A 17,709-nucleotide genomic window follows, 5' to 3' on the forward strand; every position below is an offset into this window, starting at 1 on the left:
CAATAGTCTCTTGATCAACGGTCTCTTGATCAACAGTCTTTAGTTCTAGATTTAGACGATAATCAAGATGATTTAGATCGAGAGAAATAAATTGAATCAAGAGCAATAAATAAAATCAACCACTAATACCTTCTGCCATGAGATTCGTGGTGTTGGTGTACCAACTGCTCTAGCCGTGAAGACAACTGGTTCTCCTTCCTTAACATTAGTGGTCGTGAATCGTTCAACAAATTTAGGCGCAACCACTTGTTCCTTTTCAATCACATTCAAATTACACTGGAACGATGTTTCGCCGGCTTTATTTTTCGCAACGCAAGTGACAATACCGGAATCAGATCTACTGACATTTGTGATCATCAGAGCATTATTACCCGATTCATTCACCAATATTTTGTGTGTCGCATCATTTGCAACTGGATAGCCATTAATGTACCACGTGACATCTGGATATGGACGACCAGTAACTCGTGATTCAAATCTCGTCATTTTACCCTCAGTCACATCACGATCGGCACATGTTCGAATGAAATTTGGTGCAAGAACCTTTCCCGATTCACTCGATTCTTGAGTGAAACTTTCAACTTGCGATGTCTGTCGGAGAACGTCACGCGATTGTTGACTTGGAACATGGTCAACTTGATCACTTGATTCAATGGCAAGATATGCTGAACTCATTATACAGCCGTTGGGATTTTCCGCTAATAGTGAATAATGTCCAGTGTCATCGGTGCGTGCTGATCGAATCCTCAATGTTGCTGTTTGATTTGAATAATTTGTCTCAAGTCGCTGTGAATCGCGGATCCTTTGGCCATTTTTGAACCAGGTCAACTGTGGAAGAAGAAAAATACGTTAATCACAAATTTTATTGGTACCATTTTAATGCTACCATTCTTGTGGTGACAATTTGTTGGTAACAGTTTATTGGTACCATTTTATTGGTACCATTCTTTGTTGTCATTCTTTGTTGCCAAAATGATACCAATAAATTGGTACCACTTTATTGTTTTATACTACTTTATGGTCACCATTATTTTGGAACTAGTTTATTTGAACCATTTTATGGGAACCATTTTTTGTTTCCAAAGTGGTACTAAGAAATTGGTACAAGTTTTTGTTAATAATTTATTTCTTTATACTATTTTATTGGTACCAGATTATTATTACCATTTTTTATTGTCAAAGCAGTAGCAATAAATTGATACCAGTTTATTGTTACTATTTTATTGTCTTAAATTATTTTATTGGTACCATTTTTCAGTGCCAAAATAGTATCAATAAATTGGTACTAGTTTATTCTTCTATTTTATTATTTTATACTATTTTATTGCTACCAGATTATTGTTAACATTTTTTATTGCCAAAGTGATACCAATAATTTGGTACCAGTTTTTTTTACTATTTTATTGGTACCAGATTATCGTTACCATTTTATTGTTACCATTTTTTATTGCCAAAGTGGTACCATTCAGTTGGTACCAGTTTTTTTTTTGCTATTTTATAGGTTTTTTAGTACTATTTTTTTATTTATTTTATTAGTACCAGTTTATTTATTGAAGCAATGTATTGTTACAAATTGGTACTAGTTTATTGGTAATATTTTATTGATGCCATTTTATTGGTACCAGTTTATTGATACTATTTAATTAGTGACATTTTATGGTAATAGTTAATTGATACTATTTTATTGGTGCCATTTTATTGGTGCCACTTTATTGGTACCAGTTTATTTTTACTATTTTATTGGTGAAATTTTGTTAGTACCAGTATATTGATACTATTTCATTGGTTCCATTTTATTGGTACCAGCATATTGATACTATTTTATTGGTGCCATTTTATTGGTACCAGTTTAAGTGGTCCCCTTTCTGTGACACAATTTTTGGGACCATATTTCTGTTACTACTTACTCTAGGTTTTGGATTGCCGGATATTTTAGCAGTGAATGAAGCATCAGATCCTTCAACAAGTTTCGAATTTCTTGGCTTTTGTGTAAATTGTGGATTTGATTCGGGACCTAAATTACGTTCAACGATCTGAGACATTTGAACATCTGATTCTCCCACATGGCGTCGAGTAATTGATTCTCTAAATTCCTTTTCTCTCATCACTCTATATTCGAAAGTGTCAACCTATAATAAAAAAAAAAAATAATAATTCTTGAATTCAAATAGCAATCGGGAAACAAAATCTGTTCGTGTAATTTTTACCAATATTTGGTCAATGGTTAAAATTAAATTACTGACCTTGAAGTCTTCAATAGACATATTATTTGTTCCATTTGTATAATTTTGACTATCAACATATTGTTGATAACTGCGTTGTTGAAAGCTTTGGCTTCCGGATTTTTGTTCAGTCGATTGAAAGGAATGTGAATATTCCTTTTTGAAACCACCCACTTGCTGTTGGGGTGGTGGTCCAAAACCTTCGGGTTGTATGTGAACGGAACAAATGGCTTCGCCTAAAATTATAAATTGATAGTAAAATATTTTCCAAACATAAATCTATTATTGAAAATTATTATCCAAACATATATCTTTTATTGAAAATTATTTTCGAAACGTATTTTTGTGATTTGAAATGAAAAATATTTTCCGGAATATTTTGGAATAAAAATAAAATTGTAAAATAATTTACAATAAAGAATTTTAAGAAGAAAGTAGTGAGAAATTTACCATATTGATTTTTCGCATTACACGTGTATTCTCCCTCATCTCCTGGTCCAATTTGATTAATTTGAAGTTTAACAATTCCAGTCTTGCTATCGTAGGTCATCCGAATTTTTTGTGATTCCAAAAGAGGTACGCCCTTATGGGTCCAGGAGACGGAGGGTTTCGGATTACCACTAACTCGTCCTTCGAATACGGCATTACCACCTTGTGCGAACCTGGCATTCTTAAAGATTTGCTGAAAAACTGGTGGCGATGGATCACCTGGTCTGCCCGTAAATCTGAAAATAGTTAATTAATAATTTTCGCACTCGAAAATAAAAAATGCAAATATTAATAAAATAATTACACACAAATATAAATTTCTCTATGAAATAAATTTTTTGTGTAATTATTTTTTATTACTAAAAATAGTAGAATTAAAAAGAAATAGGTAATTAACGCTCAAAGCCAGAAAAATATTTTTTTTATTGCAAAATTAAAAATATTTTTTGATAAAGAAAAATAAAAAAAAATAATAAAATAATTACACAAATAATATAGTTTTTGTGTAATTATTTTACTACTAAAAGTAGTAGAATTAAAAAGAAATTATTAATTAATGCGCAAATCTAGAGAAATATTTTTGATATTGAAAAATTAAAAATATTTTTCGATAAATAAAAATAAATAAAAATAAAAAAAAATTAATAAAATAATTAATCAATTGTTAATTAATTTAATATCAGTAATTAAAATAAATCAATTGCTAATATTTACTAAATCACTATTATATATTGTATTTATTATTTATAATTTTTTATTTACGAATATTATTTTATTATTGTTTAATAATTATTGTTTTTTTATTTTTCGAATTAAAACCGGTTAATTAAACATAAGTACCTTCATTAAAATAAAATAAATAAAATAATTTAAAAATTAAATATAAAGTAGGTAAAATTAAAAATAAAGTAAAAATTAAATAATTTAAATAATAAATAATAAATAAAAAATAATAAATAAATAAATAAATAATTAAATAATTAAATAATTATTAAATAATAATATAATAATAATAATAATATAATATAATAATAATAATAATAATAATAATAATATAATATAATAATATAATAATATAATATAATATAATATAATAATAATATTATTATAATTAATAAATAATTTTTTTTTTAAATAAAATTGTTAGTTTGAAATAGTTTTATGGTTTATAATTCCACAAACGGTTTGTTTACATTTTGTATAGAAACAATAGGCGGTGAACTTGAATTCTATTTTGAAGGACAGTAATAAATTGAAAGGAAAATTTTAATTGTATTCAAAATTTCTACTGAGCCTTATTGGGGGTTTTATTACCTGCTTTGAAAGAGTCCCAAAGAAAATTACATTCACAGATCAGTTAGTATTCGAGTTTTGACGCGTAGAAATGTACGAAAATTTCACTAATTTGTAATTTTTAATCGTGATTTTTTTTTATGCTAAAAAAAAGTATTTTTTAATTTGTAATTTACGGGAGTGTTTAAAATTTTTGTTTCAGTGAAATTTGTGACTGCGGTTGTCTACACTACTACAGATGTATCAAGACCGGATTGGACAGCGTTTAACAACACAATTTAAGGTACAAAATAATTATAAAAAATATTTTTAAATAATATAATTATAAATATATATTTTGTTCCTTTTTGAATAATTAAAAGTCGAGTTTAAATTTTTGTTTGAAGTTTATTTAAAATTTATTTCAACTATATTTTAAAAGTTTTGTTTGTTCCTTTTCAAATAATTAAAAATCGAGTTCAAAATTTTATTTTTTATTTAAAATTTATTTCAATTTTATTTAAAAAAATTATTCCAACTTTTTTTTAAAGATTTAATTAAATTAAATTTGATTTTAAAATTTCATAATTTAATATTTTTCTTGAAAGTAATTTATATATAAAATTAAATAGGTATACGAAAATAAGTTTTGACCTTGTGATTACAATGTCTATAAGATTACAAAGGTCTATTATTCCGATGTAAACATCCCGAGTATAATGAAATCATTATCCTCAGGTATCTAACACAAGAGTTTGACAACCCCAATTTAAATCAAGAATAGAAATTCCAAATTAAAAAAAAATATAATGATTTAATAATTTTGTATAGGATCAATAAATTATTGTTTATTAATAATTATTATTAAATTATTACAATAATTAATAAATACTATTAACCGATGAATATTTACTTAATTTTTTTATTATCAGACAAAATTAAATTAATTTCAATTTAATTAAAATTGAAAATATTTATTTATATAAATCAGAAAAATTATTTATTATTAATAAATTGAGTATCGTTAGTCATGAATTTAAAAAAATATTAATAAGACTTGAAACTTACGCTGGTATCGTGGGCGAAGTTTGCATCATTACCTCCCCTTGTACTGTAAATAAAATTTAACAAAATTATTTTTAGAAAAAGAATTAATAGAATTTAATAATAGAAATACATAGTATAATTATAGATAAAATTTAATAATTATTCAAATTATTAAATAATTATTTACATCACTATTAAAAAAATTAAATAATTATTGAGTCTTTTCATCAATCAATTAGTTTATCATCAATAAACAAAAATCATCAGAATAAATTAATTGTTGATCTTTGGAGTAAATTAATTTTTGATCATCGAAATAAATTTAAATATTGTTTATAAAAATTAATAAATTACTAAATGGAGTAGAAAAAATATTCTTCATTTTTTAGTGAAGAAGTAGCTGATAATTACGTTCTCCACTTAAGTGATATACGATAATTTTTCTAAGTGAATCATTTTGATTCTCTAGTGGCTTCTAATGACTCATACACCAAAATTCATGAATCACATTGGGAGTCAAAAAGAGTCAACTAGTAGTTAATAGAATACAGTGAATCACAACAGTGGATATTTTTAGATTATAAACTATTTTTAATCTGTAATGAAGAAATCGTTGATCATCAATAAGAAATTGATGATAACCGATATGAAACAACTTATGTTTATCAATATAAAAAAATTGATGATATTCAATGAGAAGAAAAAATTGATGGTATAATAAATGTGGAATAATTAATGATCATCAATATACAGAAATTGAAAATCATCAATGAGAAGAAATTGATGATAGCACATTGAAAAATTGGTCTCGCTGATCACAATTTGTCCCCTTATTTACCTACTTCCGTTTCTTCCAATTTTCCCTTTTTTATTCCCTAAATTTAATAAAATCCCTTAAATCACTTAAAATCAAGTATATTCTCTCCTTTTTTCATTTTTTTTGAAGAAATTATTTAGAAGAAAACGTACAACAAATTTTAGTACTTATAATGTAAACAAAATTTGTTATTAAATATTTGCAGAATAAATTTTACTACTTCCAAAGTAATAAATTTTTCCAGTTTTTATAAAGAAATTTTATTTGGAAATAGTAAAAGTTATTCTGGAAATAATTTTTTATAGTATAAATTTTATTATTTTTAGATAAAATTTTACTATTTCCGAAATTAATTTTGCCCATTTTTATTGCTATTTAATTCGGAAATAGTAAAAAATTGATGAAATTTTAAAACAAAAGTAATTTAATAAAATTATTAAATACAAATTATTATTTGTTTCAATAATTTTTTCCGATTTTTTCTAATATTAATTATTTTCTTTTCTTTTTGTTTCAGGTGAGTTTAAACAAAACTTTTTCTGTCGAGATTATTTCGTAAGTAAATATATATATTGAAATGCATATAATTATAAATTATAAGTAAAATATTATCAATGGAATAATTTAAAAATTCTGATTCGTTTATTTAACGAATAATATCAGCTCCGCAGTATTTTTATTGAATTAATAATTCAAATTAATTAATTAATTAAAATCATTAGTAGACAATTACTAATAATTAGTAAATAAAAATAAGTACAAAAAATAGTCATATTTCACTAATTGAATTCTTTACAAAAATTTTTAGTTATTTTTGCATATCCTAAATGTGCGTTTAACTAATAAATAATTAATTATTATTAACCATTTCATTAGTAAAACTAAAATATTATAATTTGGATCAGAATGACTTTTTCCAATGAAATGAATTATTTTTAACTAAATTCAAATCAGAGTGAGTTTCCTTTTTAAAAATTAAAATTCCCTTCTTATCTAATAATACTTGAAAAAAATTACTCCTGTTATCCCTGTAGGTCTTTCTTTTTCTAATTTATAAGTTTATTAAATAAAATTTATTTAATAAAATAAATTTTAAATTCTAATTGTCGCATTTTGAAGGTCAATTTAAATGGTTCAGAAAAAAATTGATGATCATCAATATGAAAAAATTGCTCATAATTAAATTGAAGTTTTAAATGAAAAAGAGAATAAATTATAAAAACAAAGAAATTGACGATCATCAATATGAAAAAATTGATCATAATTAAACTGAAGAGTTAAATAAAAAAGGGAATAAATCATAAAAATACAGAAATTGATGATCATCAATACAAAGAAATTGATTACAACTAAATTTAGAAAATTGACAATCGTCCAGCGAAAGATCAAAATAAACAAAGTACTGATCATTTGAAAGACAAAAATATATACCTAATCTCTAAACAAAAACGGAAATTGATAATCATCCAATGATCGACTGATCATAAAATTATTTAATTACTTTCAACAAATTCCATCATATTTGTAAATTAATTTTCAAATCTACCTAGAAAAATAGACAATTAATTTTCTTTTTCATTTTTAAAACTAATAATAATAGAAAATAAATTTTAATTTTTGAGTGATATTTGGTAATTATTATTATAAACCAGAAACATATTTCTCGCTCGGTTATAATTAACATAAATTATAATTGAAATTCATGAAAAATTTCAAAAAGAGGGAAACAATAAATTAAAAAATGTTTATTTACAATTTATTCGATTTTCCAATAAATTTTCCAAATTATCTAAATTTAAAATGGTGTTTATTTATAAATTCAATCGATTAAAAATAGGGACCGTGAAAATTGCAGTTAAAATAATAGGGATGTTAAAACATGTGTGTGTGTGTGTGTGTGTGTTTGAGTGAGTGATTCGTGTTGGCTCTCTTGGGTGTTATTGTTAATGAATTCCGACGCAAACACACTTGTCCTAATTTCAGTAGTGTTTGGAGGGCTTTAAATGTGGCAAATTTTTTTTCCTGTTTAACGCATTGAATAATTGGTCTTCTCCTCTTTCTCTCTAATCGTCACATTGTGAAGGTCGAGCAAATGATCCAGAATTTCGTGGGCGAGAGAGTAAATGTAACATATTTCTTCGATGATCCTCGATAGAGGATATATACAACGGGGAGAGTTTGGACGAGGTGTGGTGGGAGGGGGGCCGAAAGAGCCTATTTTTGTGCGAGATGAGATCGCGTTACCGGGACCCATTTTAGGAGCAACTATCTTTACTCGACGCTCAGCGTCTCGACGTCGACTCGGTACGATTTTCTCTCTCTCTCTCTCTCTCTCTCTCTCTCTCTCTCTCTCTCTCTCTCTCTCTCTCTCTGTCTTTTGCTCTCTCTATCGATAAACTGTATCTTTCTTTATCTCTCTCTTTTTCTCTCTGTCTCTCTATTCTTTTTCCCTCTCTTTTTCTCTTCGTCTCTTTTATTCTCTCTCCCTCTCTTTTTCTCTCTCTCACTATTTTTCCCTCTGTCTCTCTTTTTTTCTCTCTCTCTTTTTCTCCTTCTCTCTTTTTCTCTCTGTCTCATTCTCTCTCCGTCTCTTACGCTCGAGGTCCACGAATTTTGCTACCGTTGACTTTGCTTGTTACGCAAATTCAGTCACTGACCAAAATAACAGCTACAGAGCGTAGAAAGGCGAACAGTGACTGACTTGTTTGCTGGCCTATTCTTTGATATTGCATTTCCCCCTTTAAAGAGACATTGCATTGCTGTCCAATAGCACTCGTTTAATTGTTTACAGTGTCGACAGGTTGCACCGTCAGCTGTTGAGAAACAGCGACATGTAGCAAAGAACGCATCACACGTCACGTGCATTTAATTGATTATTGAAAATGGCCAATGAAAAAGAAAAAAACGATATTTACATAATCGAAACAATTGGCACAATAATTTTGCAATTTCGAGGAAGTGTTTTTTGATATACGCGACAAAGGAATAAGAGGAAACTTATGATTTTAATATTACAAAAGTACAAAAGAATTAATAACAAGAAAGTTGAAAAATCTATGAAAATAAATAAAAAATAAAGAGGTAAATAAAGAAAATAAAGATGTTAATAAAAAATAAAAGAGAGAAAAATACGAAAATAAAACAGAAAAGAAGGAAAAATTTAGAAAAGAATAAATAAAAAATATCGAAAAGAATAAATGAAGAAGTAAATAAAAGAGAAAGAAAGAAAAATATGGAAAAGAAGAAATCGAAAAGTAATTCAAAAAGAAAGGGTAGGGGTAGAAAAAGTATGAAAAAGAATAAATAAAGAAGTAAATAAAACCGAAAAGAAGGAAAAATATGGAAAAGAAAAAATAATAAAGAAAATATAGAAAAAGTACTAAACAGAATAAATAAAGAAGTAAATAAAACCGAAAAGAAGAAATCGAAAAGTAATTAAAAAAGAAAGGGTAGAAAAAGTACGAAAAAGAATAAATAAAGAGTAAATAAAAAGAATAAATAAAAACTTTAAAATGTAATAAATAAATAAAAAAATAATGGAAAAATAAATAAAATAAAAAGATGCGATTAAACTGATAGATAAAATTATAAATAAAAAATGGGTACAAAAATAAAAGAAAAAAATAGATGGAAATATAATAAAATTGGTTTTCATACTGAGACAGGTGAAGAATTATTATCGAATGTTTTTGACAATGACATAATATGACGGTTGTAAAATTTGATTTTGACAATGAATTTTATTTCGAGGGCCAAGAGAGAATATAAACTTTTTAAAAAACTAAAAATTCGCTTGGCAAAATAATTTTGAGTATAGTTTTTGTTTATTGATTTATTTTCACGTTGTAAATTTTACATCTAACTTTTATTATTTCTGGGAAAATTTGTTTATCCTAACCTCTGTGTAGTTTTTGAACAAATTTAAAAATGATTCAAAATTATTTCGTGATGGAAAGAATAGTTAATGGTTAGATACAAGAAAATCATCAATTTTTGTCTTTATTTCTAATTTGATTTGTTTGGATACGAAACCGCTAGTGAAAAAATTATTTTCGCGCCTCGATTCATCAATTTGGTACAGAAATCATCAGTTTTTGATCAGAAATTCCAGAAGAAAGTTAGAAAAAAATTTAACAAGAAAATCATCAATTTTTGTCCTAATTTCTAATTTGATACGTTTAGATAGGAAACTATTGTGAAAAAATTATTTTTCCCTCGCTTCATCAATTTGGTACAAAAATCATCAATTTTGGTAAAAAAGTCAATTTGGTACGGTGTCATTAATATAGTAAATTTTCATCAATTTGAAAGAGAAATTTATCATTAAAACAAAAATGTTTAATTTGGTTCAAATAGCATCAATTTAAGAGAAATGATATCATCAGTTTTTGTACGACTTCATCAAATTTGCTATACCAAATTCCTAAGTTTGGTTCAAAAGTAAATTTATTTTTTGAAATAGAAATCATCAACTTTGCAGAAATTTAGCAATTTGTCACAAATTTCTTCTTAATGATTTTTGTACCTGAATTATTTATTTGAAAATAAATTAATCGTCAATTTAAGTACAATTTTTATTAGTTGCATAAGAAAGATTTATCAGTGGTGCAAATTTCATCAATTTGCTACAAGAAAATCATCAATTTCATCAAACTTGTTACCAAAATCCTAAAAAATTGGCTGAAAATTCATAATGTACAAAAAATCATAAACTTTAAACTGTATTGATAAATTTCGTACCAAAATACATCAGTTTCATTAATTCATATATTTATTTATTTAATGTTAGAAAAAATCTTTAATTTTGACTTATCTCATCAAATTTGACACCAAAATCGATTAGATTGATTAAAAACAAAATGTTAAAAAAGAAATTCATCAATTTTAAAAATTTTTATCAAAGTTGGTACAAAAATTTGTTGATGTGATACCAAAATTATGAAATTAGTAGGAAGAAAAAAAATCTAGTATAGTTTCATCAATTTGGTACCAAACTCAATCTGTTTCATTTATTCATATACATATTTATTTATTGAATGTTAGAAAAAATCATCAACTTTGACTTATTTCATCAAATTTGGTACCAAAATCCATGAGTTTGGTTCAAACTTCATTAAATGTTAGGAAAAGATCATCAATTTGGAACAATATCAAATTTTGTACCAAAAACTATCAGTTTCATTTATTTATTTATTCCTTCAATGTTGGAAAAAATATCATCAATTTTAAACAATATCTTCAAATTTGGTACCAAAGTCCATCAGTTCAGTTAAAAAGTCATTTAATATTAGGAAAATAAAATCAATGTTGAACAATTTTATTAAACTTGATAACAAAATCAATCAGTTTAATCCAAACTTTATTATTTAAATCCATAACTAATTAAAAGAACAATAATAAAATTTTAAACTCGTGTAAAAATTGTCAAATTTTTTTTGGTAATCGATACAAAAGTTGCATTTTTTTATGAAATCAAATTTAAGAGAACAATATAAAATGTTTTTCCATGATGTAAATGCAATTTGGCATCGATCTTGTTGTTTTCATCCAGAATAAACATTAAATAGTGTGGGTCACAATAAACATGACATGGTAACAAATGACAGTTTCATGTGTTTGAATCATTTTTGGATTATTTCCAAAATGAAAATTGTGTCGCGAAAAGAATTTGCGAATAAGTTTCAAATTTTTTTTCTTTTGCTTCTCTTCATAAATATTCCATAGTAGAAACTATTAATTATTGATGAATGTGTGTAATTGATGAATTTTTTTTCCCTTTAGAAAAACGAATAAATTTTCTGAAATAATAAACCAAGGAAGAATTTAAAAAGAAAAAAAAAATTCATTCGTAACTTTTTTCAATGACAATATTCTTGGGGTTAAAAATATTTTCTGATTCAGTTTCCCTCGGTTAACTAAGAGATTAAGAACAGTTGAGAAGTTCTTTCTAAAAATACAAAGATTACACATTTTTACAATGTATTATGAAATGTTATTTTTGAGAAAATGCTTTTAAATTTATCCAAAGAGAATGGTATTTTAAAAATATACTTCTCTTGAAGTGGCGAACAATAATTGTGAATTGTTTGATACTTTTTATTTCTAATTTCGAAATTTAGTTTACTGAAATTAATAAATAAATAAATAAACTAATTAGTTGACGTAAATATATTTTAAAATATCGATATGTTTAAAAAAAGTTTTTTTTAGATTCAAATTTTCTAATTATTTGTATTTTTTACATTTATTATTATTTAACATTAGGTATTATTTTATTATTGTTAGAAAATAATTTCCAAAAATTGTTTTAATACTTATTAATAAATTTTAATTTATTTACTTTAAAAAAATATTTGTGTTTTAATTTTTGAAAAATAACAAGTAATTTTTTTATAGTTTGCCTCATCTTATTATTATTATTTATTAATTTTAATTCATTTACTTAAAAAAAATATTTTTTTGTTTTAATTTTTGAAAAGAAACAATCAATATTTTTATGGTTCGCCTCATCTTATTATTATACATAAATTTTAATTTATTTAAATAAATATTTTATTTATTTAAAAAACTTTTTCTTTTGGTTTATCTTTTAGTTTTTGAAAAATAATAATAAAAATGAAGATATCAGTTTTTTAATTGTTTTCTTCATCAGTTACACTATTACTTCAATGTTAATAATAGTTTTTTTTTACTATATGTTGAATTAGCGATACAATAGGGAAGAAAAAATAGGAAATAGTGATAGTGAGCATCGGATTTTGACAGATGAGACACACATGCACGCAATGCATGTTCAGCTGCTATCAGGAAATTGTAGTGCGCCATGCACCGGAAGCCGTTAACTGATTCTCATCGTGTTAAAGAAGCAGGCAGGAATTTTGGAACGTGCGGGAATCTATTTTTGATCTCTTGTCGAGGAGGGCTCATTCGAAAATAGAAATAAAGTAATAGTGAAGAATTCGAGTGAACAGGCTATTTAATCAGGAAAAGAAGGGGTGATGGGGAAAATAGGGGAGAAAATAGCGAAAGATAAAAGAAAATCTGATAAGAAAAGATTTGAAAGGGAAAAAAATTATGAAAATCGTAACTAATTTGTGATTGGGATATTAGATAATTTTCCATAATTATCGTCTTTGTGGAAAATGAACATCATCGCAGGTAAAACTTGTCTCTCGAACGCACGAACGCATTTAAACACAATCTAAGCGTACTTCCGCAATCGTGAATTTCATTGAAGATTATACATCCACTACGTTTATATTATATCCGTTTTTCACTCAACGTTCACCTTCTGCTTTTGTATGTTTTTCTATTTATTTTTGCGAGGAGAATTTCCGAGAAAAAAAATGGTGAAAATTCCCTTTGGGGAAAATGGAAGTGCTATTGAAAATTTTCAATGGAAGGACAAAACGAAGAAGAGATAGGATTTTTTTTCCTTTTTTTCTACTTTTTTCTATTTTTTTTCTTCTTTTTTTGTACCTTTTTCTACTTTTTCTATTTTCTACATTTTCCTAGTTTTTTTTTGTTTTCTCTACTTTTTTCTATTTTCTACTTTACTCTATTTTTGTTTCTTCTTTTTGTAACTTTTTCTACTTTTTCTTTTTTCTACTTCATTTTATTTTTTTTCTTTTTGCACCTTTTTCTATTTTTTCTATTTTCTACTTCATTCTATTTTTTTTCTTTTTGTACCTTTTCCAATTTTTTCTATTTTCTACTTCATTGTATTTTTTTCTTCTTTTTCTACTTTTTTCATAATATGTTTTCAACTTTTTTTCGGTCTTTTTTCACCTTTTTCTACTTTTTTTCTACTTTTTTCAAGTTTTTTCATTTTTCTACTTTTTTTTATTATAATTTTTTTAAGTTTTTTCATTTTTCTACTTTTTTTTATTATAATTTTTTTAAGTTTTTTTATTTTTCTACTTTTTTTTATTATAATTTTTTTTTAAGAAAAAAATATAGAAAAAGATAAAGAAGAAAAGGTAGAAATAAATGTAGAATGAAAGAAGAGATAAGAAGAAGCAAAAAGGATAAAAAGTAAGGAAGTAAAGAAGAGAAAAAAAAGAAAACAAAGAGAAAAGAAGAGTGAAGAATAAGAAAGAAAAATTTAAAAATGAAAAAACCAAAAAGGAAGAATGAAAAAGAGAGAATAGAATAGAAAATAAAAATTAAAACAAGAAAATAATGATAAAAGCAATTGTTTATAAATTGAACTTTAAGAAAAGTATATTTTTAAAGGCAGAAACGAAGAATTCTTTGAAAAAGAGGAAATAGAAGAAATAAAAAATAACAAAAATAGAGATAAAATAGAAATACACGTAAAATAACAAAAAAGGAGAACGAAGATTAAATGAAAAATAAGGGAGAAGAATAAATGAAAAATAAGAATAAAAAAAATAAATAAAAACGTAAAGTAACGAAAAAGAAGAACGAAGAATTCTTTAAAAAAGAAAAATATACAAGAAAGCGAAATAAAGAAGAAATATTCATAAAATAACAGAAAAGAATAACGAAGAATAAATGAAAAAGAACAAAAATAAAACAAAAAGAAATAAAAACGTGAAATAACGAAAAAAAAGAAAGAAGATTAAATAAGAAAGAAGATTTTAAATAATGAAGAAAGAAGAATAAGTGAAAAATAAGAAAAAATTAAATGGAATTGAAAGGAGAACGTAAAATAAGGAAAAAGAATAACGAAGAATTCTTTGAAAAAGAAAAAATAAAAGGAAACAAAATACACGTCAAAAAACAAAAATGAAAAGCAAAGAAGAAATGGAAAAGAAGAAATAAAAGAATGAATCTTAAAGAACTAAAAAGTATGAAATAGATGAAAATAAGAACGAAGAATTCTTTGAAGAAGAAAAAATAAAAGAAAATGAAAATAACGAAGAATTCTTTGAAAAGGAAAAAGTAAAAAAATGAAAATAACGAAAAAGAAGAACGAAGAATAAATAAAAAAAAAGAAATAAAAATCCAAAATAATGAAAGAAAAGAAAAGAAGATTACAAATGTAAACCGAAAATATTCTAGCAGAGAAAAAAAATATTCAATGAAGGATGAAAAATAGAAACGAAAATTAGAAGAGAAGAAGAAGAAGAAGCAAAAAATTATAAAGTAGAAGAAGAAAAATAAGAAGAAAAGGAAGAAGAAAATGAAAAAGAAGAAAAAATGAAGACCAAATGAACAAAAAAGTCGAATAAAAAATCTTTTCTTCAGCCGATAAATAATCAGAGGACAAATCGATGTAAAATTCGGAAAAAACGAAGCGATAACCAAAAAAGGAATTAAGAATGAAACCACAAATCCAACAGACCTCTCTGTTGACTAGTAATATGTTGCCGGGTGATCTGTCTTTCAGTCCTCTGCTGCATATACTGTTGCTGTTGCATTGTCGATTGTTGCTGTTGTTGTTGCTGCTGTTGCTGTTGCAACTGCTGTTGCGATTGTTGAGACTGTTGTCGCTTCATGTTGAAAAATCACAAAATCCAAATATTTTTTTTCTTGCACAAAACGAAAATTAAATTGAAGAAATCTTTTTATATTTTATAAATTGTTGATTGTGCACACACTATAGCACTTGAAAAAAAAATCACTTTTTGCAACACGATCTCCTTTTCCTTTCTCTCTCTCTCTTTCTTTTTTCTCTTGTTCGCGATTTTTCGTTTATAATCGCAAGGTAATGCTCTAATCGAGTCGTCGTCGTCGTTTTAAAAACTAATATGCAAATAATCGCGTTTTTCGTTTGCGTTTAATTCGCATCGAGATTGCCCTTTTCCACGGCTTCATTCGGCAGAAGTCAAGTCATTGTACCAATTAATTTTTTTTTATTTTTTTATTTTTTTGTTTTTTTTTACCCCGAGACTCTGTTAACCAAGACGTCGTTCGAATGCGAATTACGAGTGAGCCGGTAGCGGGATTCTTGGTTGAGATCCCGCGGAGCCGAAAATTTTGCCGGGTGGAGTGGGGTATGAGTTGTATTTAGAGTGGGGTGAGGGTGCTAAAGCGTCGCGACGCTCATCGACATTGTATATGTATACACACACTAATATAGTGAACGTATAGGGAAAATGTCTTCACTAGACATTTTTTTCAATGTATTTGTGTGTAGATATAGAAAATGTTCAAGTTGTGTATTCATCGTGACAAAAATATCCTCCGCCTCCTTCTTCTTATTCTTCGTCTTCGTCTTTTTCATGCTTTTTATGAAAGCGAAGAAGAAGAAGAAGAAGCTTTGTCGTGATTTCTTCGCGCACACGCATACACAGTCATTAATATTTTTAGGAAATTTTACCTTTTAGCTTCTTTTGGAAATTAATCATTGGAAGTCAAATATATGATCAATTTTTGTGAATAATTTTTATTTTTGAAGTTTGGTGGCAAAAACGAGAGAAGAAGTAGTTTACTGTCGATTATTTTTATTTTTTCAGTTCTGATCATTTCTATTATGGAATTTCTAATAATTTCAAGTTAAAAATTTCTAATTTCAATAACAGGGATCACAGTTCCTTTTTTTACCTGATCCCCTTTTTCCCCTTTTTTATCCCCTAAAATTAATAACATTCCCTATTTTTTATTAATTAATTAATAATAAATAAGTAAAAATAATATAAAAATAAAAAAATATAATAAATAATATAAAATAAATAATAATACACGGAGAAAAATTATTTTTAATGATTACAATAGTCTACATTACAGCTCGGATATGTGACCACTTTTTGGAATGATTACGAAGACTATGTAATGTGTTAAGAATTTAGTAGGAACGATTACTATAGCTGTTGTAAGGGATAAATTCATGTTTGTACTCCTTACAACAGCTATAGTAATCATAACAAAAAGTGGTCACATATCCGAGCAGTAATATAGACTATTGTAATCAGTACGAATAAATTTTTCTCCGTGTAATAATAAAATAATAAATAAAATAATAATAAATAATTAATAAAATTATAAAATTTCTGACCATTCCTATTTTGGAATTTCGGATCATTTCTATTTTGAAATTTCTTATCATTCCTTTTTTTAAATAGCTGATACTTTCTGTTCAGAAATTTTTCACCATTCCAATTTTAGAAAATTTGTGATCATTCCAATTATAGAATTTCTAATTACTCCAATTCTGAAATTTCAGAAAATTTATATTCCTTAATTGCTAGTATTATTCTTGTATCTACTTTCTAAATTTTAATCAGTTGAAGATCGTAGTTTTACCTGAAAATCAGTGATTAATATTTTTTTGCTTCTGAATTAGTTAAAAATAACCGATTGTCAGTAAAAAAAAATAACTGGTTTTCAGTAAAAAAATAACTGAAAATTTGTTCAAGTTGACTAATTGAATGAGTAAAAATATGTACTGCAAAATTATTTGTTTTTATTTAAGTGACAAACAGTTATTTTTAACTGATTCAAATTTAGAGAGTGCAGTCAACTCTCGATAAATGAAATCTTATGAGATCTAGAGAAACATTCAAATTATCAAGGGTTTTTATTTATCGAATGATTTAAGTATTAAAATTATTTCAAATTGACCAGAAACCAATTTCAATTTATTAAGAGATTTAATTTATCGAAAGTTTAATAGTTATCGAGAGTTGACTGCATTACTCAGGAAAATATGATCATCTTCAATTCTAAATTAATTAAAATAATAAGTTTGATAAGTTTTTTGTCTCAATTTGATATCCCTGGCAAAACTGTGTAAAGAAAAAAAAACAAATGTAAAAATTGCAAAACTTCCTCAAGTTTTGTAGGATAAATAAAATTCTCCAAATTCAAAAATATATTGTCAAGTGTGGAAATTTATTGAATAATGAAAAAAGTACAGTTGGAGGATGCACGCAGTGTTAAATGAAATGAAGTCAC

The 17,709-nt window shown here is 25.6% G+C and overlaps 1 protein-coding gene across 16 annotated transcripts in view; it reads right to left on the reverse strand.

Moving 5' to 3' along the window:
• The window catches only part of LOC122502295 (titin), a 165,925-nt gene that overhangs the window by 94,748 nt on the left and 53,468 nt on the right, over positions 1-17,709 (reverse strand). For 15 of the 16 annotated variants that reach the window (XM_043612258.1, XM_043612264.1, XM_043612262.1 and 12 more), the window contains 5 exons: positions 5,052-5,094; positions 2,673-2,947; positions 2,244-2,458; positions 1,908-2,129; positions 130-828 (listed from right to left, as the gene is read on the reverse strand). In XM_043612258.1, the coding sequence (XP_043468193.1) occupies positions 130-828; positions 1,908-2,129; positions 2,244-2,458; positions 2,673-2,947; positions 5,052-5,094 (1,454 nt within the window). Of the gene's footprint in view, positions 1-129; positions 829-1,907; positions 2,130-2,243; positions 2,459-2,672; positions 2,948-5,051; positions 5,095-15,157; positions 15,988-17,709 lie in introns of those variants that run through there. The other variant, XM_043612271.1, reaches the window with a different exon arrangement.

The sequence above is a fragment of the Leptopilina heterotoma genome, unplaced genomic scaffold (assembly GCF_015476425.1).
Source record: "Leptopilina heterotoma isolate Lh14 unplaced genomic scaffold, ASM1547642v1 Lhet_226, whole genome shotgun sequence".
In the NCBI taxonomy this organism is placed as follows: domain Eukaryota; kingdom Metazoa; phylum Arthropoda; class Insecta; order Hymenoptera; family Figitidae; genus Leptopilina; species Leptopilina heterotoma.